Consider the following 20,202-nt stretch of genomic DNA (forward strand, 5'->3'; position numbering starts at 1 on the left):
GGAAAAAGGAGGACGATTGCAAGCCGAAGATACACCATCCCAACCGTGAAACACAGGGGTGGCAGCAACATGTTGTGGGGGTGCTTTGCTGTAGGAGGAGCTGGTGTACTTCACAAAATAGACGGCATCATGAGGCAGGAAAAGTATGTGGATATATTGAAGCAACATCTCAAGACATCAGTCAGGAAGTTAAAGCTTGGTCGCAAATGGGTCTTCTAAATGGACAATGACCCCAAGCATACTTCCAAAGTGGTGGCAAAATGGCTTAAGGACAACAAAGTCAAGATATTGGAGTGGCCATCACAAAGCCCTGACCTCAATCCTATAGAACAGTTGTGGGCAGAACTGAAATAGTCTGTGCGAGCAAGGAGGCCTACAAACCTGACTCAGTTACACCAGCTGTGTCAGGAGGAATGGGCTTGTGGAAGGCTACCCGAAACGTTTGACCCAAGCTAAATCATTTAAAGGCAACGCTACCAAATACTAATTGAGTGTTTGGGAATGTGATGAAATAAAAAGCTGAAATAAATCACTCTACTATTATTCTGACATTTCACATTCTTAAAATAAAGTAGCGATCCTAACTGACCTAATACAGGGAATTTTTACTAGGTTTCAATGTCAGGAATTGTGAAAAAGTGAGTTTAAATGTATTTGGCTAAGGTGTATATAAACTTCCGACTTCAACTGTATTTAATGTTAGAATAGTCATGACAATTGTGGTTTTGTGATAGTTTTTTTTGCCATTATCATCAATTCAATTCTAAAAATGTAAAAACAATATAATACACATTACCAGTCAGAAGTTTGGAAACCTACCGGTACTCATTTCAAGGGCTTCTTCATTTTCTACATTGTGGAATAACAAACTATGAAATAACACATATGGAATCATGTAGTTACAAAAAACACTATTTTAGATTCTTCAAAGTAGCCACCCTTGGCCTTGATGACAGCTTTGCACACTCTTGGCATTTTCTCAATCAGCTTAATGAGGAATGCTTTTCCAACAGTCTTGAAGGAGGTCCCACATATGCTGAGCACTTGTTGGCTGCTTTTCCTTCACTCTGCGGGTCCAACTCAACCCTGTATCACAACCGACCGTGATCAGGAGTCCCATAGAGCAGTGCATAAATTGGCCCTGCGTCCAGGTTAGGCAGTCATTGTAAATAAGAATTTGTTCTTAACTGACTTGCCTAGTTAAATATAGGTTAAATAAAAAATAAAACAAACAAAATTAACAGTCTCCTCTGAACACTTGATGTTGAGATGTATCTGTTCCTTGAACTCTGTGAAGCATTTATTTGGGCTGCAATCTGATGTGCAGTTAACTCTAATGAACGTATCCTCTGCAGCAAAGGTAACTGAGTCTTCCTTTCCTGTAGCGGTCCTTATGAGAGCCAGCTTCATCATAGCGCCTGATAGTTTTTGCGATTGACTGACCTTCATGTCTTGATCTTTTCGCTTTGTTTATTTGAGCTGTTCTTGCCATAATATGGACTTGGTATTTTACCAAATAGGGCTATAAATCGGTATATCACCCCTACCTTGTCACAACACAACACAACTGACTGGCTTAAACGCATTAAGAAGGAAAGAAATTCCACAAATTAACTTTGACAAAGCACACCTGTTAATTGAAATGCATTCCAGGTGACTACCTCATGAAATTGGTTGAGAAAATACCAAGAGTGTGCAAAGCTGTCATCAAGGCAAAGGGTGGCTACTTTGAAGAATCTAAAATATTCCATGTGTTATTTCAAAGTTTTGATGTCTTCACTATTATTCTACAATGTAGAAAATAGTAAAAATAAAGCAAAACTCTGGATTGAGTAGATGTTATAAAACTTTTGACTGGTACTGTGAAAGCGCGAACCACTGCTTTTAATCAGGGCAAGGTGACTGGTAACATGTCCGAATATAAACAATGCAGCTATTCCCTCCGCAAGGCTATTAAACAAGCTAAGCGTCAGTACAGAGACAAAGTGGAATCTCAATTCAATGGCTCAGACACAAGAGGCATGTGGCAGGGTCTACAGTCAATCACGGATTACAAGAAGAAATCCAGCCCAGTCACGGACCAGGATGTCTTGCTCCCAGGCAGACTAAATAACTTTTTTGCCCGCTTTGAGGACAATACAATGCCACTGACACGGCCCGCAACCAAAACATGCGGCCTCTCCTTCACTGCAGCCGAGGTGAGTAAGACATTTAAACGTGTTAACCCTCGCAAGGCTGCAGGCCCAAACGGCATCCCCAGCCGCGCCCTCAGAGCATGCGCAGACCAGCTGGCCGGTGTGTTTACGGACATATTCAATCAATCCCTATACCAGTCTGCTGTTCCCACATGCTTCAAGAGCGCCACCATTGTTCCTGTTCCCAAGAAAGCTAAGGTAACTGAGCTAAACGACTACCGCCCCGTAGCACTCACTTCCGTCATCATGAAGTGCTTTGAGAGACTAGTCAAGGACCATATCACCTCCACCCTACCTGACACCCTAGACCCACTCCAATTTGCTTACCGCCCAAATAGGTCCACAGACGATGCAATCTCAACCACACTGCACACTGCCCTAACCCACCTGGACAAGAGGAATACCTATGTGAGAATGCTGTTCATCGACTACAGCTCTGCATTCAACACCATAGTACCCTCCAAGCTCGTCATCAAGCTCGAGACCCTGGGTCTCGACCCCGCCCTGTGCAACTGGGTACTGGACTTCTTGATGGGCCGCCCCCAGGTGGTGAGGGTAGGCAACAACATCTCCTCCCCGCTGATCCTCAACACTGGGGCCCCACAAGGGTGTGTTCTGAGCCCTCTCCTGTACTCCCTGTTCACCCACGACTGCGTGGCCACGCACGCCTCCAACTCAATCATCAAGTTTGCGGACGACACAACAGTGGTAGGCTTGATTACCAACAACGACGAGACGGCCTACAGGGAGGAGGTGAGGGCCCTCGGAGTGTGGTGTCAGGAAAATAACCTCACACTCAACGTCAACAAAACTAAGGAGATGATTGTGGACTTCAGGAAACAGCAGAGGGAACACCCCCCTATCCACATCGATGGAACAGTAGTGGAGAGGGTAGCTAGTTTTAAGTTCCTCGGCATACACATCACAGACAAACTGAATTGGTCCACTCACACTGACAGCGTCGTGAAGAAGGCGCAGCAGCGCCTCTTCAACCTCAGGAGGCTGAAGAAATTCGGCTTGTCACCAAAAGCACTCACAAACTTCTACAGATGCACAATCGAGAGCATCCTGGCGGGCTGTATCACCGCCTGGTACGGCAACTGCTCCGCCCTCAACCGTAAGGCTCTCTAGAGGGTAGTGAGGACTGCACAACGCATCACCGGGGGCAAACTACCTGCCCTCCAGGACACCTACACCACCCGATGTTACAGGAAGGCCATAAAGATCATCAAGGACATCAACCACCCGAACCACTGCCTGTTCACCCCGCTATCATCCAGAAGGCGAGGTCAGTACAGGTTCATCAAAGCTGGGACCGAGAGACTGAAAAACAGCTTCTATCTCAAGGCCATCAGACTGTTAAACAGCCACCACTAACATTGAGTGGCTGCTGCCAACACACTGTCATTGACACTGACCCAACTCCAGCCACTTTGATAATGGGAATTGATGAGAAATGATGTAAATATATCACTAGCCACTTTAAACAATGCTACCTTATATAATGTTACTTACCCTACATTATTCATCTCATATGCATATGTATATACTGTACTCTACATCATCGACTGCATCCTTATGTAATACATGTATCACTAGCCACTTTAACCATGCCACTTTGTTTACTTTGTCTACACACTCATCTCATATGTATATACTGTACTCGATACCATCTACTGTATGCTGCTCTGTACCATCACTCATTCATATATCCTTATGTACATATTCCTTATCCCCTTACACTGTGTATAAGACAGTAGTTTTGGAATTGTTAGTTAGATTACTTGTTGGTTATCACTGCATTGTCGGAACTAGAAGCACAAGCATTTCGCTACACTCGCATTAACATCTGCTAACCATGTGTATGTGACAAATAAAATTTGATTTGATTTGATTTGGATTTGAGTTGACCAAATATTGGCCAGCTTTAAAGAGCCGTAGTATGGAGTAGGTATGCATCCATATGACAGGTGAGAACCACTAACCTCTCCAACCAGCATCTCAAAGACGAGGACCCCCAGACCCCACCAGTCCACAGCACGCGTGTATGATGTCTCCGTCAGAACCTCTGGGGCCAGGAACTCAGGAGTACCACAAAACGTGCTGGTGCGGTCCCTGAACCCCATTCCTGCCAGAATACACATAACCATGATACATGTATGGAGACTTTACTGTCCACCCAGACATGGAAATCTGACACCCACATAAGTTTCAGATCAGCATATTGTGCATTCAGAAGGTATTTTGACCCCTTGACTTTTTCCACATTTTGTTATGTTACAGCCCTTTTCTGGAATGGATTAAATAGTTCCCCCCCCTCAACCTACACATAGTACCCCATAATGACAAAGCAACAAAGTTTTTAAAAATTGATAACAAAAAACCTGGAAATATCACATTTCTATAAGTATTCAGACCCTTTAAATAGGTACTTTGTTGAAGCATCTTTGGCAGCGATTACAGCCTCGAGTCTTATTGGGTATGATGATTCATGTTGGCACACCTGTACTTGGAGAGTTTCTCCAATTCTTATCTGCAGATCCTCTCAAACTCTGTCAGGGTGGATGGGGAGCATTGCTGCACAGCTATTTTCAGGTTTCTCCAGAGATGTTAGATCAGGTGTAAGTCCATGCTCAGGCTGGGCCACTCAAGGACATTCAATAACGTGTCCCAAAGCCACTACTGCGCGTTGTCTTGGCTGTGTGCTTAGGGTCGTTGTCCTGTTGGAAGGTGAGCCTTAGTCAGAGGTCCTGAGTGCTCTGGAGCAGGGTTTCATCAAGTATCTTTCTGTACTTTGCTCCGATCATCTTTCCTGACGAGTCTCCCTGCCACTGAAAAACATGCCACCACCATGGTTCACCGTAGGGATGGTGCCAGGTTTCCTCAAGACGCGACACTTGGCATTCAGGACAAAGAGTTTAACCTTGGTTTCATCAGAGGTCAGAGTTCTTTAGGTGCCTTTTGGCAAAATCCAAGAGGGCTGTCATGTGCCCTTTACTGAGGAGTGGCCACTCTGCCATAAAGGCCTGATTGGTGGAGGGCTGCAGAGATGGTTGTCCTTCTGGAAGGTTCTCCCATCTCCACAGAGGAACTCTGTGAGATGAACATCAGGTTCTTGGTCACCTCCCTGACCAAGGCCCTTCTCCCCCGATTGCTCAGTTTGGCCGGGCGGCCAGCTCTATGAAGCGGTGGTTGGTGGTTCCACACCTCTTCGATTTAAGAATGATGGAGGCCACTGTGTTCTTGCTGCAGAAATGTTTTGGTACCCTTCCCCAGATCGGTGCGACACAATTCTGTCTCGGAGCTCTAGGGACAATTCCTTTGACCTCATGGCTTGGTTTATACTCTGACATGCACTGCCAACTGTGGGACCTTATATAGACTGGTGTGTGCCTTCCCAAATCATGTCCAATCAATTGAATTTACCCGTAGACTCCAAATCAAATTGTAGAAAGAGCTCAGGATGACCAATGGAAACAGAATGCACCCGAACTCAATTTCGAGTCTCATAGCAAAGGGTCTATATACTTATGTAAATAAAATGTTTTTAATTTTTAATACATTTGTTAAATCTTCTAAAGACCTGCTTTTGCTTTGTCATTATGGGGTATTGTGCTTATATTGATGAGGACCTTTGTTTATTTAATCCATTTAAAAATATGCCTGTAACTTAACAAAATGTGGATAAAGTCAAGGGGTCTGAATACTTTCCAAATGCACTGTAGACCTTATATAGAGTCAGGGTAAGGTTATTATACATTTAGTTTACATTCAATGGTGTTGGAACAGTGAGAGATGGCATTAAGTTGAGGTTGTGTGGCTTTTGTCCTATTTACCCTCTTTGCAAAGGCCAAAGTCAGCTATTTTTACATAGCCCTCAGTGTCCAAGAGCAGATTGTCAAGCTTCAGATCTCTGAAAGTAAAACAAAAATAAATAAATCGTGATAATCCGTATCAATATATATTATAAGAGTATATATTCACCCAGTGAATGGAACTATTCTTACCTGTACACAATCTTATGTTCGTGTAAAAACTGTAATCCCAATATGACACAAGCTGCATAAAATCTACAAGAGAAAAAAAGAAGAAGATTGCAGCAAGAAATCAGAGAAAATGCAATGACTTTTTTCACTTCATGATTTAGCGTATCACTTAAAACAAGACCATGGATATAGAGGTGAGCACTTCAGATACTATTTCAAAGCTAATTGCACCAGAAAATAATCTTGGCACAGAAACAAACGCGTTGGTGCTCACAAAGGAAGTGAACCTTCATATTACTACTAGACAAAAAATACGTTAAAGATTAAATTCACAGTAGGGGAAAATCGCCCCCCTATCTGCCCCATGGCCATTAAGGTTTTTGTTTTGTTAACAAAGCAGAGGTGGGGAGCATCGCAGTAGAAAATAAAATGGCAGTACATATGCTGCTGTTCTATCACGTATGCAACGATGTCAGAGGGGGAAAAAACAACTGTGGTTTGCAGTAACTTCTGTTGTTGTAATATCAAACAGACGTGGCAGTTTCATTCTTTTTTAAGGGGAAATCTGCAGTTGCTCCATCCATTTTTGGACTTATAATTTAATTATATGTACTGATTGATTCTTCCAGAATATAACATATAAATGCCTCATGAACTTAGTTAAACTGTAATATCCCATCAGAACCCAAAATATAAGATTGTTTTACTACAATGTTTGTAAACAAAGTAAATGTAAAACAAACATTATAAAACCTCAACATGGTTAAACCTATCATTTTGATATAATGGATGGTCAGTCCTTGTATAGGTAGGTCTATGAATTTGAGAGTGATTACATTTCTCAAGCCCCATCCCATAGCTTTTTAGCAAAACAGGGGCAGGAGGGGCTTTGTTCTTGATTTCAGCTTTAAAGCATATAAATATAAAACATGGTGTCACTCACATGGCCCTGGGCTCGGAGAAGACGTCAGCGTGGATGTGCATCATCAGGTCTCCCCCGGCAGCGTACTCCATGACGAAGCACACGTGCTCCTGCGTTTGGAAGCAGGCAAAGAGGTTGACCAGGAACGGGTGGCGCACGCTGTTCACCGCCTCAAATATACGCTTCTCACACATCAGACTGGGGGGGGGAGAAGAGACCGAGAGACAATGATGTAGGCCACTGATGCCTGGGCAAGAAAATCTATTTAATGCTACTTAAAATCCATGTGTAAATCAATTCCTGAAATGAAAGGAAATCAGACCAAACTTGTCTGAGCTGAGCTAATATCTTTCCCAGCAACAACTGTTAAAGGATTAATATGTAGAAATCGTTCTGCCAGTGTCTGGTTGCAAAACTTTTTTTTTAAATATTCACTTAATTTCAGTTTATTTGACAAAACAACCAATGTATAGTGTAGAGCAGGGCTCTCCAACCCTGTTCCTGGAGAGATACCATCCTGTAGGTTCACTCCAACCCTGTTCCTGGAGAGATACCATCCTGTAGGTTCACTCCAACCCTGTTCCTGGAGAGATACCCTCCTGTAGGTTCACTCCAACCCTGTTCCTGGAGAGATACCCTCCTGTAGGTTCACTCCAACCCTGTTCCTGGAGAGATACCCTCCTGTAGGTTCACTCCAACCCTGTTCCTGGAGAGATACCCTCCTGTAGGTCCACTCCAACCCTGTTCCTGGAGAGCTACCCTGTTCCTGTTCCTGGAGAGCTACCCTCCTGTAGGTCCACTCCAACCCTGTTCCTGGAGAGCTACCCTCCTGTAGGTTTTCACTCCAACCCTGTTCCTGGAGAGCTTTTCACCCTCCCTGGAGGTTCCTGTAGGTTCACTCCAACCCTGTTCCTGGAGAGCTACCCTCCTGTAGGTTCACTCCAACCCTGTTCCTGGAGAGCTACCCTCCTGTAGGTTCACTCCAACCCTGTTCCTGGAGAGCTACCCTCCTGTAGGTTTTCTACCCTGTAACCCAACCCTGTTCCTGGAGAGCTACCCTCCTGTAGGTTTTCACTCCAACCCTGTTCCTGGAGAGCTACCCTCCTGTAGGTTTTCACTCCAACCCTGTTCCTGGAGAGCTACCCTCCCTGTAGGTTTTCACTCCAACCCTGTTCCTGGAGAGCTACCGTCCTGTAGGTTCACTCCAACCCTGTTACTGGAGAGCTACCCTCCTGTAGGTTTTCACTCCAACCCTGTTCCTGGAGAGCTACCCTCCTGTAGGTTTTCACTCCAACCCTGTTCCTGGAGAGCTACCCTCCTGTAGGTTTTCACTCCAACCCTGTTCCTGGAGAGCTACCCTCCTGTAGGTTCACTCCAACCCTGTTCCTGGAGAGCTACCCTCCTGTAGGTCCACTCCAACCCTGTTCCTGGAGAGCTACCCTCCTGTAGGTCCACTCCAACCCTGTTCCTGGAGAGCTACCCTCCTGTAGGTTCACTCCAACCCTGTTCCTGGAGAGCTACCCTCCCTGTAGGTTTTCACTCCAACCCTGTTCCTGGAGAGCTACCCTCCTGTAGGTTCACTCCAACCCTGTTCCTGGAGAGCTACCCTCCCTGTAGGTTCACTCCAACCCTGTTCCTGGAGAGCTACCCTCCTGTAGGTTCACTCCAACCCTGTTACTGGAGAGCTACCCTCCTGTAGGTTTTCACTCCAACCCTGTTCCTGGAGAGCTACCCTCCTGTAGGTTTTCACTCCAACCCTGTTCCTGGCGAGCTACCCTCCTGTAGGTTTTCACTCCAACCCTGTTCCTGGAGAGCTACCCTCCCTGTAGGTTTTCACTCCAACCCTGTTCCTGGAGAGCTACCCTCCCTGTAGGTTCACTCCAACCCTGTTCCTGGAGAGCTACCCTCCTGTAGGTTCACTCCAACCCTGTTACTGGAGAGCTACCCTCCTGTAGGTTTTCACTCCAACCCTGTTCCTGGAGAGCTACCCTCCTGTAGGTTTTCACTCCAACCCTGTTCCTGGAGAGCTACCCTCCTGTTTTTCACTCCAACCCTGTTCCTGGAGAGCTACCCTCCTGTAGGTTCACTCCAACCCTGTTCCTGGAGAGCTACCCTCCTGTAGGTTCACTCCAACCCTGTTCCTGGAGAGCTACCCTCCTGTAGGTTTTCACTCCAACCCTGTTCCTGGAGAGCTACCCTCCTGTAGGTTCACTCCAACCCTGTTCCTGGAGAGCTACCCTCCTGTAGGTTCACTCCAACCCTGTTACTGGAGAGCTACCCTCCTGTAGGTTCACTCCAACCCTGTTCCTGGAGAGCTTCCTGTAGGTTTTCACTCCAACCCTGTTCCTGGAGAGCTACCCTCCTGTAGGTTTTCACTCCAACCCTGTTCCTGGAGAGCTACCCTCCTGTTCCAACCCTGTTCCTGGAGAGCTACCCTCCTGTAGGTTCACTCCAACCCTGTTCCTGGAGAGATACCCTCCTGTAGGTTCACTCCAACCCAGTTCCTGGAGAGCTACCCTCCTGTAGGTTTTCACTCCAACCCTGTTCCTGGAGAGCTACCCTCCTGTAGGTTTTCACTCCAACCCTGTTCCTGGAGAGCTACCCTCCCTGTAGGTTTTCACTCCAACCCTGTTCCTGGAGAGCTACCCTCCCTGTAGGTTCACTCCAACCCTGTTCCTGGAGAGCTACCCTCCTGTAGGTTCACTCCAACCCTGTTACTGGAGAGCTACCCTCCTGTAGGTTTTCACTCCAACCCTGTTCCTGGAGAGCTACCCTCCTGTAGGTTTTCACTCCAACCCTGTTCCTGGAGAGCTACCCTCCTGTAGGTTTTCACTCCAACCCTGTTCCTGGAGAGCTACCCTCCTGTAGGTTCACTCCAACCCTGTTCCTGGAGAGCTACCCTCCTGTAGGTTCACTCCAACCCTGTTCCTGGAGAGCTACCCTCCTGTAGGTTTTCACTCCAACCCTGTTCCTGGAGAGCTACCCTCCTGTAGGTTCACTCCAACCCTGTTCCTGGAGAGCTACCCTCCTGTAGGTTCACTCCAACCCTGTTACTGGAGAGCTACCCTCCTGTAGGTTCACTCCAACCCTGTTCCTGGAGAGCTACCCTCCTGTAGGTTTTCACTCCAACCCTGTTCCTGGAGAGCTACCCTCCTGTAGGTTTTCACTCCAACCCTGTTCCTGGAGAGCTACCCTCCTGTAGGTTCACTCCAACCCTGTTCCTGGAGAGCTACCCTCCTGTAGGTTCACTCCAACCCTGTTCCTGGAGAGATACCCTCCTGTAGGTTCACTCCAACCCAGTTCCTGGAGAGCTACCCTCCTGTAGGTTTTCACTCCAACCCTGTTCCTGGAGAGCTACCATCCTGTAGGTTTTCACTCCAACCCTAATCTAGTGCAGCTGATTTATAATAGTTAGCTGGTTGATAAACCACATCAGTTTAGTTTTAACTAGGTTGGATTGAAAACCTACAGGAGGGTAGCACCCTGGGTACAGGGCTGAATTGAAAACCTACAGGAGGGTAGCACCCTGGGTACAGGGCCGGAGAGACCTGTTTTAGAGAATCCTTGTACCATCTAAACCCCCATGAAATGTCTTCAATAACCAAAAATATCTGGTGTACAAAACCGAAAGTAAAAAGACGCAAAAAATATGACACTAAAAGGACATAAAACGGACCTACCACTTACCAGGCTTGCTTTCCATGAGAATGACAGGTCTATAGCTCACCTTTCTTTGTGAATTTGGTCAGTTTGCGTACAAAGCTACATATGGACTTTCTTTTTGCTCGTAGTCAACTCTGAATTGAATTACACGGCTAAACAAAGGTAAACTGTTCAGCTCATCAAACAATTCAAAAGACATCAGTATCTTGGTTGAGCCCCTTACCTGTCCACCTCGTCACGAGCCACAATGTCTCCTTTCTTCAGGGCTTTGATGGCGAACATCTCTCCTGTGCTTTTATACTCGGCTAACAATACCTGTGAGAGGAGGGAAGAGAGGAGGCATTTTAGGAAGGCCGGGTTGGGATTTTCAGTAAGAGCACCTCTCTCTAGAGCAGGGTTTCCTAAACTCAGTCCTAGGCCTGTGCACATGCACACATCCGAGTGCACGTTTTGGTTTTTGACCTAGCACTACACAGCTGATAAAACTAAATCCAAGATTGAGGATAAGTTGGTTATTTTAAAATCAGCTGTGTGGTACTAGGGGAAAACTAAACATGCACCTAGGGGAGGTTCCTAGGACCTCTAGAACAGGGACAAGTAACTTCAGTCCTCCGGGTTTTGATTGACTCCAATAATCAACTAATCACGATCTTCAGTTTAGAACGCAATTCGTTTAAAATCAGCTGTGTTTGCTAGGGATGGGGAAAAAAGTGAGAGACCACCCTGGCCCCCAAGGACTGGAGCTGCCAGCCGCTCCAGAAGGGCTGAGAAAAAGGGAAGGAGCAGGGCTCTTCAACCCTGTTCCTGGAGAGCTACCCTCCTGTAGGTTCACTCCAACCCTGTTTCTGGAGAGCTACCCTCCTGTAGGTTCACTCCAACCCTGTTCCTGGAGTGCTACCCTCCTGTAGGTTTTCAATCCAACCCTGTTCCTGGAGAGCTACTCTCCTGTAGGTTCACTCCAACCCTGTTCCTGGAGTGCTACCCTCCTGTAGGTTCATTCCAACCCTGTTCCTGGCAAGCTACCCTCCTGTAGGTTCACTCCAACCCTGTTCCTGGAGTGCTACCCTCCTGTAGGTTTATTCCAACCCTGTTCCTAGCAAGCTACCCTCCTGTAGGTTCACTCCAACCCTAATCTTGCACACCTGATTCCAATAAACTGGTTGATAAGATGAGTCAGAAGTTACAACTGGGGTTGGTGTGAAAACCTACAGAAGAGTAGCTCTCCTGGAACAGGGTTGGTGTGAAAACCTACAGAAGAGTAGCTCTCCTGGAACAGGGTTGGAGTGAAAACCTACAGAATAGTAGCTCTCCTGGAACAAGGTTGGTGTGAAAACCTACAGAAGAGTAGCTCTCCTGGAACAGGGTTGGTGTGAAAACCTACAGAAGAGTAGCTCTCCTGGAACAGGGTTGGAGTGCCCTGGGATCGAGAAATGGGTTGGGTGAGTGCCACGTACCTTTCCGAAATGACCACGACCAAGGACTGCAACACATTTAAAGTCTCGGAGACTAAACCGAAATTGTTCTTCTTCCCTGGAAATGGAGGTACATATCATATATTCAATGGAAAAATACAGACAAACTAATGGTGTCCTGTGTGGCTCAGTTGGTAGAGCTTGCAACACCAGGGTTGTGGGTTTGATTCCCACAGAGGACAACTACTGTAAGTCGCTCTAGATAAGAGCATCTGCTAAATGACTAAAATGTAAAAATATATATATATATTGCTTTCAATAAGAAAATAAATAACCAATCAATTAAGAGGTAAAAACATGCACTTCCTCATGGAAGTTGGGAACAATACACTGCCCCCAATAAATTAATTATAACCAATCAAACAAAAACAAACACCTATTAAAAGTATGTCAGGCCTGTTAAAACAACATTTGAGTCACAGATATTCACCCTATTTGAGAATCGCTGCTCTTGATCACATAATGAGTCATTATTTAGGATTTGTAAATCAGTGATTCTGCGCAGTTCAACTGCAATGTAGTCGTCAGTGAGCTCTACCTTATCTCCTTCTGTATGGCTGTGAGCTCCAGGCCTGGAGGCTGGATCTCCTGCTCTGCTACCTGGTCTAGTCTGTCTAGGTCTGACGACTTCACAGCTATGCTGTTCCTCTTGTTCAGGAAATCAAACGATGCCAGGGCGTCCTGCAACAGCATAACACACTTTTTAGGAGGATGGGGCAGCGTGGTTTCCATTGACAGTTTTTTAATGTTTTAATTTGCTTGAGCTGGGATGACCATTCCCACTATCATAACCATTATCATATGTGACTACAGGTGCACTACTTCCTCTATCAGGCATCTCCATGGTAACCCCATATCCGTACCTGTACTTCCTCCTTGTCGGGCAGTTTGTTGTCCTGTGCCAGTGGTTCTCTGATGCCAGCGGGTACAGGGTAGTGCTTGGGTGTCGGGGTGGGCTCTTTGTCAAAGTCCAGCTTGGTCACCAACGGTTCACTGGTGGGACTGGAAGGAAAGGTGCCACATCTTAATGAGAGAGTCTACAGACTGTATGTGTGAAGATGTTATGATGGTCTCTGGCATTTGTGACACATACATACATACATACATACATACATACACACATACACACACACACACATATATATCCAATCTGTAAGTCGCTCTGGATAAGAGCGTCTGCTAAATGACTTAAATGTAAATGTAATACACACACACACACACACACACACACACACACACACACACACACACACACACACACACACACACACACACACACACACACACACACACATATACACACACACACACACACACACACATTTATATATACATACATACACACACATTTATATTTATATATACATACATACACACACATTTATATTTATATATTTATATATATATATATATTTATATTTATATATTTTTATATTTATATACACACACATATATATAAATATATAAATATATATATACATACACACACACACCTGGTGGGTGTTGGAGATCCTGGCAGACTGCTGGTCCCAGTCTCAGCCACCTGTGGGCTGACTGTGGGTAAGGCCCTTCTGACCAGGCGGCCCCAGGTGGCAATGTTTATGTTCATCTGAGGAGCACGCAGGAACGTCTTCCCTGAGGAGGGTCACAGGATAGGTCAGTGACACACTAACCTCCTTAACAGCGGTCACAAAGCCGGGCAGAGAACACTAGTCCTCACAACACCCCTACAGAACTTATGACCGGTGGTGACCGTGGAAATCATCACCTCACCATTATTTGATTACCGATATTTAGTGTAAGAGACTGAATTAAGCCGCCCAAAAGAGGACAATAAATAGTGTCCTGAAAACCAAAGCAACTATGTGATTTCTCAGACAAATTTAGATGCAATTAATATATATATTTTTTTTTAAACAGTTTTTTTCTGTGGACCTCTAGTTGAGTATGAAGTAACTTGTATTCTGCTTCTCAGAAAATGACGAGTTACCTTGCTGCTTTGAGAAGATCTTTTTTTGTCTCTGCAGTTTGGGTCGCCGCTCAATGACAGGGGTGAAAAATGTGACCTGAACAAAAATCCATAGTTTGGAGGAGACACAGAGGACAGCCAAGCAAACAGGCTTCATCATAGGAAGGTATTGATAACTGGGTGGTGTTCATTAGGGCAAACACGGAAAACATTTAAAAACGCTAGCACCCGAAAACTAAAATGAACGTTTCTTATTGGACAGTTCCAGGTAGTCCCCTTCAGTTAATGAACACAACCCCGGTGTAGTGTCAATGTGGGATACCTCTGCAAACAGGGTTCCCTGAGGCTCCAGGTAGAGACACATGCCGTGACGCTGGTTGTCCAGGAAGTCCTCCAGTCGCAGGAACTTGACAGCACACAGCGAGCGCCAGTCTCTCCAGTACACCGAGATCTCCAGCTCACGAGACTGCAGGTCAAACAATGCACACAAGGTCAAGCGCACAAACACACAAGGCAAAGTCAAGTATTCATAGGGTAACATTAACGTGGTGCACTGTGATTTCATTTGAAACCTTTCTTCAACAATGTGAAATACAAGGAGGAGATTATTTAACTAGTGTCTAGTGAACTGAGGAATCCACTAGTCTTTTCCTCATAACAAATACTGTTGTAGAAAATACCCAAATTAAACTGGCTGCCAGATAATGAGGTTTGCAATATGCTTATAAGTTAACTGTGTGTGTGTCGTACCCTGTCCAGCTCCAGTGTAAACTTCTGATCCCAGGACTGGTTACTGGCAGGTCTCCAGTTGGTCTGTCCCACCACTGTATTGTCCAGCTTCAGCACAGCACTGATTTCATCTGGAGAGTAACAAATATTTAATACCATTTCCTGCCAAAAATGCACATATTATAGTTCATACATGTATTGTTCAAATGACATTACATTTAAACGAACACGATGATCTTCCTTTAGGATACACCTCATATAGAGTGCTGTGGTTTCTGTATATTTATAGTTCTGCTACAACTCATGCTCTCAAGCGGAGGGGATGATGGCAGCCGTAAATCAGTCACTCGACAGGTTTCAGGTTTCTCCAATGTGCTTTCGTAAAGTGTGTATATGGCAGTGTCTGAAATGTGCCCTATATAGGGAATAGGGTGCCATTTCAGACAACTATGTATAAATATTGTACATCGTAAATTCCTGGATTTCTGATGGTGACAAACAAGCTATCAATGGATTAAGTTATCGATGGAGGGCTAGTAGGAGAGACTGTTGGTGTTTGGAGACTCACTTGAGAGGTCTTCACTCTTGGAGAGGTTCCGTGCGCTGGCACCTCGGTTGCGATTCCCCCGGCTCATGAAGGAGGAGCGAGTCTCGCTGGGGCTCCAGCCAGGCAGCAGCACAGAACAGACTTTGGAACGACCCGGAACGTTCTCCAGCAGGTCCTGGCAGCCCATGAGCCTGACATCTAACGTGCCTGTGGGAGACCAGATATTTTTTATCATAAAGTGATAGATTTTATGAGCCCAGGCTAAGCACAGCGCTACAGCACTATTCTCATGATATATTGTTAACTGCATACTTTAAAGACCGAAATCCCAAAATGCCAGTACATAAAAGGCTAGAACTTCAGATCTTTGTAAACCAAGTTTTCGCACAAACTTCCCTTGACAAGATTAACAGGCGCATATCTCAAGTTAAGATTCAGCTCTACATTCAGAGGGTATCCGCATGCAACTGATGACCACTGCTGTGGGATATAAGCCCTTTACCTGTGAGTGCGGCGGGCTTGGCCACGGTGCTGTATTGGTTCTGGGTGGAGATGATGCTGGAGCGCGGGCTGAGGGCGGGCGAGGACATGAGGGACAGCTCCTCCACGATGTTGGTGCTGCGAGGGTGGTTCTTGGGCAGCTCACTCAGCCTCTGCTCCAGGGAGTACTTGAGCAGGTCCAGCTTTTGACTGGACTCGTTGAATCGGGCCTGGGCCTAACAGCAAGGTCAAGGGTCAAAACAGGGGCATCTTCAGTTGGCACTAAATGGGTGAAAACTCAGAATTTACAATTTTGTTTGTTTTTCAATTCAAAATGTGTTTGCTCTCATACGGGTTCTACAGAATGTGGTCCAGGAAAAACAAGTTCACAAACAGAATGGGTATTTTGTATAGAGTTTGTCCAACAGGCCCAGACATTTTGAAAGTGTTTGCTCCCATAAGTTTGTTGAGCAGTGAGTTGACTAAGGGTTTAGGAATAGCTTTCGAAAACATTTGTTTTTTGTCGAGTTGTTTTTGGGGCCATGGTAGGAGTGCTGACCTAGGATCAGTTTAGCCTTTTAGATCATAATTATATAGACTATGGGACCCGATCCTAAATCAGCACTCCTACTCAACTGTGGCTGTGGTCTGTACCTCTGAGTGTGCCCTCTTCTCCGTGACTTTGCCAGAGCCCAGGAGCTTCATTACGTTCTTGGCGCCCTCGGCCACGGCTGACTCTATCCTGGCATGGTGACACAGCTCCTCTACCCGCAGGTCCAGCGGGCTGATGATGGGCTTGGCTGGAGGAAGAGGACCTTGTTAGAGAGACTATCAGGGCATTTGAGAGGATCAGTTTGAGCAAGAGGAGGCGCAGAATCACTCATCTGGATCACACGGTGAGTAAATATTTAGGATGGAAGGTAATCTCTAGATCAGTGATTCCATGTAGTGAATCCACTGTGTGTGTGTGTGCTTGTGTATCCATATGTGTCAAAGAGGATAACACAGGACAGGAAGCCATGGCCAGAATGAGTCACAGGCAGGTAGGTGTGTGTGTCTCACCCATGACGTCGTTGTTATCGAAGCTCAACTCGCTGGCCTGGCTGCCTTTGAGGATCTGCATCCTGATGAACTCAATCTTTGTCTTGCTGTCCTGGAGCATCTGTTGAGCAGTCGCTAGCAATTTCCGGTCCTGGGCAGAAAATTAAGACAACACTCACACCATCACCAACAGGTACACTGAGGCGTCTATAACAGAAAATAACTCACTGGACTGTGTGATATTGATCAACATCTGATCTAAACAGCATTTCTTCATAAGTAAAATAACCCAAAACACCTGACACAAATTCCACATCATACTTCAGACAGAATGTGTGTGTGCGTGCGTGGTTTACCCAATCAGAACACTGTCTCATCAAATCATGACCTTAAGTGGAGCAAAAGTTTTCAATGAACGCATGGAAAAAGTTATTCACCGCAGGCGAAAGTAGAATGTCATTGTGTTGTTGTGTTATCGGTGACCCTCGAGTTGACGCACACACTGGCCCGTGGAGTAAACTAGTCGGCTCCACCCAGAATTCCTTTGGTGGAAGAGCGCACTATGCTATGCCGTGCCGGCGAAGAGGGCAGGAAAGGCTTCCAGTCTGACAGGCATTTCCTGGCTGACATCATCAGGCCATGCCATTTCCCACAGGATGGTGCCACTTTCTCCAGGCGCTCCAGCAGGGGAGCGCTGACCGGGGGTTGCCAACATTCCACACCTTGATATTATACCGTGCTCACAGAGTCAGCTATGGCTGATTTTAGCAAAGGGCACCTTCGCAAATAGAACGGAGCTAATACTATCTTGCATAAAATGCGGTGGTTAGTAGTTAGCATGGAGGTTGCTATCGTTCCACACTTTAGCGTTAATATCCCTACTGTATTAGTGCCGTATGATTTTAGCTGAATTCATCAGCATTCTACACCTTAGCAACCAGTGCAGAGCTAAATACAGCCTGATAATGCTCTGTTAATATGGCTGGGGTTACTTCCATTTACATTTAAGTCATTTAGCAGACGCTCTTATCCAGAGCGACTTACAAATTGGACATGATTCTACACAGGGAGTACTAGCTAGGTCTGTTAATACCATGTCTGGTGTCACTTCCAGGGACACCATCTTGTAGGTTAGTCCTACTATACACCATATTTATAATGATGCTAACTGAGCTCACCATTTTGAATAATGGATTTTGTGGTCTCTTAAAAAGAAAATACCACTTAAAAACACTATAATTTGGTATTTGCTCCATTATTCCACTGTTGATACAGTCCAAAAATGTTTTGCATGTCAGCAATCAAGTTTTCAAAAATATAGAACTTTCAAAATACAGATGTGTTGCATCATACTGTGGCACTTTGGGAAAAACCCTACCTATTTCCAAGAGACTGCAAGGAGGGACTACCTGGAATTAACCAATAGGACACGCTCATTTTCGTTTTCTGTAGAGTTAAGTGCCCTAATGAACATGACCCAGAGGTCACAAACTGAAGGGCAAGAGGTCAGAGGGCATACCTTGGAAGAGCCGTTGGAGTACATCTGGATCATGTTCTCTGCCCCCTGTTTGACCTTCAGCTCAATGTCGTTCTGCTTCTTCAGGGCGGCCAAGCGGCTGTTGCTGGTGCACATCCTCGCCTCGCTAGCTGGGGTGTCCGGGGTCAAAGGGCACTCTAGAAACCAAGGTAGAAGATCGGAAGGGAAGATATGAAGCTTGGATATTAAAACCCATTAAAGCGCTTACAATACATCAATAAAGTTTGCATGTTCATTAGCTACAACATTCAAAGGCTTGTATGGAAGGTCTTTGAGTTGGCCATAATGCATTTCTTATCTTGTTCAACGCAGCCATATTCACCAGGTTGTTGTTTACCATCTACAACAAAGCAATTTGTGTAAAAACAGAAAGCCTTTTGGCAGGGATGGAATTGAAGGATTTAGGACACTGGCCAGCCGGGGAATCAGACTGAAATCTTTACTAGCCCGGGTCGAATATCTGTTCCATGCAATATTTCAAAATACTAAATGTCACTATCCCGCGGGCTAGTTGGGCACATTTTCTACCAGCCCGGTCTGAAAAGTCATTTCCATCCCTGTCTGCTGGTATGAAAACTTCTGATGACGGGGAATTATTGTATGTACACTTAGATTCTTTACTAAAATTCCCTGAAGAGTTGGGATTTCTGTTCCAAACAGCACATAAGTTAGGGGAACCCTGAAGCGGTCTCAAGACAAGATGTGACTTTACTGTACATGCAAATATATGGTATGACTGACAGGCCCTTGTTGCTAAAAGCCAGGGTTGTGTTCATTAGGAACAAAACAGAAGAATGGACAAACACAGAGGGACTACCTGAAGGTGACCAATAAGAAACGCTCAAGTTCATCTTCTGTTGCAAAGCGATTCACTAGAGTTTTGCCACCCAGGTACTCAGTGCTCTTGTCCTGCCCCAGGGGCTGTTGGGTCTGGTGCTGTGCACACCTCAAGTACTCTCCTTCCTTCCCTCCAAAAAAAAAGTGTCCTCTATCATTTCAGTCAAGCTGCGGTGCTGAGGGATGTGCTCACTGGTTTTCATGCCTGGGCAGAACCCCTCCTCTCCGCGGCACCCCTCCTCTCCGCGGCACCCCTCCTCTCCGCGGCACCCCTCCTCTCCGCGGCACCCCTCCTCTCCGCGGCACCCCTACTCTCCGCGGCACCCCTACTCTCCGCGGCACCCCTACTCTCCGCGGCACCCCTACTCTCCGCTGCACCCCTACTCTCAAATCAAATCAAGTTTTATTTGTCACATACACATGGTTAGCAGATGTTAATGCGAGTGTAGCGAAATGCTTGTGCTTCTAGTTCCGACAATGCAGTAATAACCAACAAGTAATCTAACTAACAATTCCAAAACTACTGTCTTATACACAGTGTAAGGGGATAAAGAATATGTACATAAGGATATGTGAATGAGTGATGGTACAGAGCAGCATAGGCAAGATACAGTAGATGGTATCGAGTACAGTATATACATATGAGATGAGTGTGTAGACAAAGTAAACAAAGTGGCATGGTTAAAGTGGCTAGTGATACATGTATTACTTAAGGATGCAGTCGATGATCCTGGTCCTTCTGTAGCTCAGTTGGTAGAGCATGGCGCTTGTAACGCCAGGGTAGTGGGTTCGATCCCCGGGACCACCCATACGTAGAATGTATG

At 45.7% G+C, this 20,202-nt stretch overlaps 1 protein-coding gene across 1 annotated transcript in view; it reads right to left on the minus strand.

The window, feature by feature from the left end:
* The window catches only part of pkn2a (protein kinase N2a), a 45,025-nt gene that overhangs the window by 3,716 nt on the left and 21,107 nt on the right, over positions 1 to 20,202 (minus strand). The window contains exons 3-19 of the mRNA XM_046360334.1: positions 18,524 to 18,678; positions 17,026 to 17,155; positions 16,618 to 16,763; positions 15,986 to 16,199; positions 15,505 to 15,690; positions 14,958 to 15,067; positions 14,530 to 14,673; positions 14,229 to 14,304; positions 13,732 to 13,873; positions 13,102 to 13,240; positions 12,777 to 12,919; positions 12,221 to 12,296; positions 10,990 to 11,081; positions 7,125 to 7,301; positions 6,203 to 6,265; positions 6,032 to 6,108; positions 4,181 to 4,323 (exon numbers count right to left, since the gene is read on the minus strand). Coding sequence (XP_046216290.1) covers positions 4,181 to 4,323; positions 6,032 to 6,108; positions 6,203 to 6,265; positions 7,125 to 7,301; positions 10,990 to 11,081; positions 12,221 to 12,296; positions 12,777 to 12,919; positions 13,102 to 13,240; positions 13,732 to 13,873; positions 14,229 to 14,304; positions 14,530 to 14,673; positions 14,958 to 15,067; positions 15,505 to 15,690; positions 15,986 to 16,199; positions 16,618 to 16,763; positions 17,026 to 17,155; positions 18,524 to 18,678 — 2,213 coding nt within the window. The remainder of the gene's footprint in view (positions 1 to 4,180; positions 4,324 to 6,031; positions 6,109 to 6,202; positions 6,266 to 7,124; positions 7,302 to 10,989; positions 11,082 to 12,220; positions 12,297 to 12,776; positions 12,920 to 13,101; positions 13,241 to 13,731; positions 13,874 to 14,228; positions 14,305 to 14,529; positions 14,674 to 14,957; positions 15,068 to 15,504; positions 15,691 to 15,985; positions 16,200 to 16,617; positions 16,764 to 17,025; positions 17,156 to 18,523; positions 18,679 to 20,202) is intronic.

Source organism: Oncorhynchus gorbuscha, linkage group LG08 (genome assembly GCF_021184085.1).
Source record: "Oncorhynchus gorbuscha isolate QuinsamMale2020 ecotype Even-year linkage group LG08, OgorEven_v1.0, whole genome shotgun sequence".
Classification (NCBI taxonomy): domain Eukaryota; kingdom Metazoa; phylum Chordata; class Actinopteri; order Salmoniformes; family Salmonidae; genus Oncorhynchus; species Oncorhynchus gorbuscha.